This window comes from Quercus suber, unplaced genomic scaffold (genome assembly GCF_002906115.3).
Source record: "Quercus suber isolate HL8 unplaced genomic scaffold, Cork oak 2.0 scaffold_246, whole genome shotgun sequence".
NCBI lineage: Eukaryota > Viridiplantae > Streptophyta > Magnoliopsida > Fagales > Fagaceae > Quercus > Quercus suber.
The window spans coordinates 379,967-385,870 of NW_027069702.1; the positions used below are offsets into that span (position 1 = coordinate 379,967).

General features: G+C 44.8%; 1 protein-coding gene across 1 annotated transcript; it reads left to right on the forward strand.

The window, feature by feature from the left end:
* The first annotated feature begins 2,540 nt into the window (after positions 1-2,540).
* LOC136070608 (uncharacterized) lies at positions 2,541-3,341 on the forward strand. The gene is made up of 2 exons (XM_065780748.1): positions 2,541-2,732; positions 2,817-3,341. The coding sequence occupies exons 1-2, from the start codon at positions 2,541-2,543 to the stop codon at positions 3,339-3,341; spliced, it is 717 nt and encodes a 238-aa protein (XP_065636820.1).
* Positions 3,342-5,904: the final 2,563 nt, after the last annotated feature.

A 5,904-nucleotide genomic window follows, 5' to 3' on the forward strand; every position in this document is an offset into this window, starting at 1 on the left:
AAAGTGACTAATTCTGAGGACGAGTTTAAAGTTTTCAACCAAGTCTCATCCCTAGAAACTTCTGTCCCTGATCTCGGCCCACACTTCTCCTCAATAATTGACGAGATGGGCATTCAACGCAAACCCAAATCTAGTTTGCTAGATTTAATAGAGTCCCAACCTAGGATGGATGCACCTAGAAAGGCAGCTCGTACCAAGCCTCCCACTCCTCCACTTGCTCTGCCCCCTCCCCAACTGGCTAACCTGAAGAGGAAGAGAGAGCAAAAAGGAAAGGAGGTGATGGAAGCTGGACAAACTCTTCCCCATCGCGAGGACGAGGTTTAAAGAGTATCCAAACAAGCCAAAAATTAGGCAAAAAGGTAATGAGAGGAGGAGTGACCCTCTGCCCGAGCCCACAACCTGGCTTCTGGTCCCAATGTTGGATGGGGCCCCCTTGCTGGATGATGCTTCCATTAGGGACTTTCAAGGTAGAAGGGTCGGCTATGTGGCCGATGTAGTGGAGCAAGCTCTGCTGCTCCTCGGAGACATGGCCAAGTTATGGTCTATGAGGAGGCATAAGGTCTTCCTTAACCTCAAAAGATATTTGGCTATGGTATGATTCTACTTAACCATTTTCTCTTTTTTCATTATAATTGACTTATTATTTATATTATATATTTTTTTAAACCCCCCATTTTCTTTGGCAGGATGTTCAAGCCTCCTTTCGAGCAGAAAAGATGACCAACTCCTACCATCGGTAGATGAAAGAGGAGGAGGCAAGGTGTAACACTGCCATGGAGGCCTTTCAAGTGGCCGAGAGGAGCCTCCAAGAGATGAAGAAGAAGCTACAAGAGGAGGAGAAAGAAAGAAAATACGTGGCACCTACCCTTGAAAATGTAAAGAAGCAGGCTGAGAGTCAAAGGTTGCAGCTGCGCAGCTTTGAGGATCAGCTAGCCACCTTAAAGACCCAAATTACCACTCTGAATAAGAAATTGAAAGAGGTCAAGAAAGCCAGGGTTCTTGCCGAGAAAGATAAGGAAGAGGCAGAGAAGGCTAAAGACGAAGCTGAGCAGCATGGGTATGAGGTTAGGGTGGCCGAGACTGAGGACACCTTTAGGGCCGAGGTCCCGGCCGTATGTAGAACTTATTGTGCCCTAACATGGAGTGAAGCCCTCAACCAAGCCGGGGTTGAGGTTTCCTCTATGCTTAGGAGAGCAGAAAACATTTATTACCCCCTAGCCATACGCCCTTTAAGCTTTTCGAACTCCACAGCCGACCTAGTGTCCTCGAAGGTAGATGAAATTCAAGGTGATCCACTTGAGGCTCCTCCTGCAGTCATCATTACTACCAAGGGATTAGAGTAGGCCGAGGGCACCTCAAAGATAGGGGAGGCCAATAGAGAAATAGTCCAAGGCTCTGACCTTTCTCCTCCTGCTCCAAAGGATACCTCCAAGGAAAAAGAATCCTTTCAAAGTATGGAGTTGGTGTTGGCAACCCTTACCGTACACTCATTGTGGAATTGAAGTTAATCCTAACTAGATTAGGGCAATCAACAATCTCCAACCACCTCGGAATCCCAAAGATGTCCAAAAGCTTATAGGGATGATAACTGCTCTAAACCGATTCATCTCTCAGTCGACAGACAGATGCAGACCTTTCTTTCAATTACTAAACAAGTGGAAAGGGTTTGAATGGACCGAGGAGTGTGTCTTGCTTTCCAGCAGTTGAAGGAATATCTTCTCAGCCATCTATTATGTCCAGACCGGAGGTAGATGAAGTTTTGTTCACCTACATTGAGGTAGCCTCCCAGCGGTAAGCCTGGTGCTAATACGTGTTGATAATGATGTACAGAGGCCAATTTATTACTGAGTAAATCATTACATGAGGCCGAGGTTCGTACTTACCATTGGAAAGGGCCATTTTAGTAGTGGTGCATGCTACACGTAAGCTTCCCTATTATTTCCAATCACACACAATTGTCGTCCTAACCCAGCTTCACTTAAATCTCTACTACAAAGTGCGGATTACACATAAAGAATTGCAAAGTAGGGCACGATTTTAGGGGCTTTTGACATCAAGTACAATGCCATGCACCTTTGTCAAGGGTCAGGTTCTTGCCGACTTGGTTGCTGAATTTGCTGAATCCCAAAAGAAAAGGAGATAGAAGAGCAAAACATGGATGGAAAATCAGTTGGAATGATCTCAGTGCATGAACCTATATCCTGGAAAGTTTACGTTAATGGTGCAGTGAACCATAGAGATCTGGAGTGGGGCTAGTCTTAATATCTCCAGAGAGGATTACAATTGAGAAATCCTTAAGGTTGGGCTTCTCGACTACAAATAATGAAGCCAAATATGAAGCTCTGCTAGAAGGGATGATCATGGTGCAAAAAATAAGGGGAAAGGCAATGGAATTGTTTTTTGATTCAAGGATAGTTGTCAGCCAAGTTCAAGGAGAGTTGGAAGCCAAAGATCCTAGAGTGCAAAGTACTTAAACCAGGTTATGCATTTGCTGTTGTGGTGGACTTCGACCTTCTCCTTGAGATCCTTTTTTTGGGGGNATGTTCAACGAGATAGATGGTGATTTTGACGATGTAGCCATTAGCACTTTCAAGCTCGGCCTACCTGCTGAGCATGGCTTGAGGAAGTCTTTGATTGGAAAACTAGTTACCAGTATATGCCAACTCATGGATCGAATTGACAAGTGCAAGAAGGTTGAGGAGGACCAGCAGCAAGATAGGGGAAATGGCAAGGTTATCCCTCAAGAGAGGAGGGATTTTAGGTTGGACTGCTACAATAATAACAGACCTCAAAGGGATTTTGCTTGGCAATCTTAGCCTGTAGCTCCTAAAGTGGTAAACACTGTGTTTAGAGAACCGGTGCATCAAGTTTTAGAGAAGATCAAGAACGAGCCATACTTTAAATGGCCGAACAAGATGAGTGGAGACCCCTTGAGATGCAACCAGAGCCTTCATTGCCAGTACCACCAGGAGCAGGGACATGCCATCGAGGACTACCGAACATTGTGGAGTCATCTGGAGCAACTGGTTAAGGAGGGGAGATTACAGCATCTCTTGTACCACCTCAACGGGCAGGGCGACCAGTTGAGGCCTGGGACTCAGGGGAATGCTTCTTCAAGACCCCTAATAGGCACAATTAATGTCATCTTTGCTACACCTGGGAGGACCAATTCACAGCCCTCTAGGGTGATGTCTGTAGCTCAACTCCTAGTCGAGGACACAAGCTTTGGGCTGAAGAGGGCCAGATTAGAAATTCGACCGGCATTGAGTTTCTTGGATGAAGACAAGGCAAGGACCATCCAGTCACATGATGATGCCTTGGTGAAAACCCTCAGAATATGAGGGTATGTTGTGAGAAGGGTGATGGTAGACTAGGGTAGTTATGCAGAGATCATGTATCTTGATTTATACAAGGGGCTGAACTTAAAACCTAGGGATCTGACTACTTATGATTCACCCCTGGTGAGTTTTGATGGGAAGGTCGTTGTCCCAAAGGGCCAAATCAGGCTACCTATGCAGGCAGGCTCAGAGGTAGTGGAAGTGGACTTTATAGTGGTAGATGCATATTCCCCCTACACGACCATTATAGCCAGGCCTTAGCTTCACACCCTAGGGGCTGTTTCTTCAACTCTACATCAAAAGGTAAAGTATCCATTTGGAGATCGAATTCAGGAATTGGTAGGGGACCAATCCATGGCTAGGTAGTGCCTTGTGTTCGCAATCTTGCATCAGCCAGCAGTTGAGTCCTCGGCCTCGGTAAATGAGGGCTTATAGCAGTCAAAGTCTCTAGAATCACTCGCGAAAGGGCCAGCTGAGAAGGCCAAATGTGAAAATTTAGAGAAATTTGCTATGGGTGATGATCCGGATAGGTTCTTTTAAGTTGGAACTCAATTGCCACCTCAAGAAAAGGGGAAGTTGGTGGAATTTCTCAAGAGGAATATTGATATTTTTGCTTGGAATGCCTACGAGGCCCCGGGGGTGGATCCAAACTTCATTTGCCATAATCTAAATGTAAGTTCATTGGTTACCCCCAAGAAGCAACCACCTCGGCGTTCATCCAAAGAACACTCAGATGCTGTCAAGGACGAGGTGGCGAAACTTAAATAAGCCAGGGCTATTAAAGAGGGTAAACCTGAATGGCTGGCTAACACAGTAGTGGTAAAAAAAAGAATGGAAAATGGTGCGTATGTGTGGATTTTACAAACTTGAACAAGGCTTGCCCAAAAAACCCTTTTCCTATGCCTCAATTAACCAACTAATGGGCGCAACTGGAAATTACCGTTATAAGGTGATGCCATTTGATTTGAAAAATGCAAAGGCTACCTATCAGAGGATGATGACAAGGATGTTTGGGCCTCAATTAGGAAAAAACATCGAAATTTACATTGATGATATGATAGTAAAGAGTAAGGTAGTGTTCGATCATGTGAATGACCTCGGAAATATTTTTGATATCTTGAGGTGGTACAAGCTATGGCTTAATGCCTCCAAATGTTCTTCCGAGTCGGATCGTGGAAGTTCTTAGGCTACATGGTCACTCATTGTGGAATTGAAGTTAATCCTAACTAGATTAGGGCAATCAACAATCTCCAACCACCTCGGAATCCCAAAGATGTCCAAAAGCTTATAGGGATGATAACTGCTCTAAACCGATTCATCTCTCAGTCGACAGACAGATGCAGACCTTTCTTTCAATTACTAAACAAGTGGAAAGGGTTTGAATGGACCGAGGAGTGTGTCTTGGCTTTCCAGCAGTTGAAGGAATATCTCTCTCAGCCATCTATTATGTCCAGATCGGAGGTAGATGAAGTTTTGTTCACCTACATTGAGGTAGCCTCCCACGCGGTAAGCCTGGTGCTAATACGTGTTGATAATGATGTACAGAGGCCAATTTATTACATGAGTAAATCATTACATGAGGCCGAGGTTCGTGACTTACCATTGGAAAGGGCCATTTTAGTAGTGGTGCATGCTACACGTAAGCTTCCCTATTATTTCCAATCACACACAATTGTCGTCCTAACCCAGCTTTCACTTAAATCTCTACTACAAAGTGCGGATTACACATAAAGAATTGCAAAGTAGGGCACGATTTTAGGGGCTTTTGACATCAAGTACATGCCATGCACCTTTGTCAAGGGTCAGTTCTTGCCGACTTGGTTGCTGAATTTGCTGAATCCCAAAGAAAAGGAGATAGAAGAGCAAAACATGGATGGAAAATCGTTGGAATGATCTCAGTGCATGACCTATATCCTGGAAAGTTTACGTTATGGTGCAGTGAACCATAGAGATCTGGAGTGAAATCACCATCTATCTCGTTGAACATCTCCCAGTATCTATCCGAATACGTCTTCAGGGTTTCTCCTTCTCTCATGGACAAAGACAACAAAGAAGCTAAAGGTTGAGGAACCCTGCTATACATGATGAAGCGGGATCTAAATGCTTGAGTAAGTTCCTTAAAAGAATCAATGGACCCTGCCCTCAAACTATCAAACCACCTCATCGCTATAGGCCCCAAACTGGACGAGAATACCTTGCACATCAAAAGCTCGTTCTTGGAGTGTACGACCATCCTTTGATTAAAGTGGCTAACGTGCTCCACAGGGTCCGTTCTCCCATTGTACGTGGTGAAGGTGGGTTGGGAAAACTACTGAGGAAGTCTCCCTCCCTCAATCCAATGCGTGAAAGGTTTCTTGGAAATCTGGTTAAGTGCTCTACTCAAAGCGCCGTTTCCCAGACCAACTAAGGACAAATTTCTATTTCTACGTTCAACATGATAGTCTTCATCATAAGAGAATGACTTGTTAGGGGGAGTCCTCGATCCGCGCCTATAACTACCATCCTCTTCACCATCAGAGGAGAAGTTAGGATTGGACGGAGCTCGCCTTTGCCGTTCATGACGTAA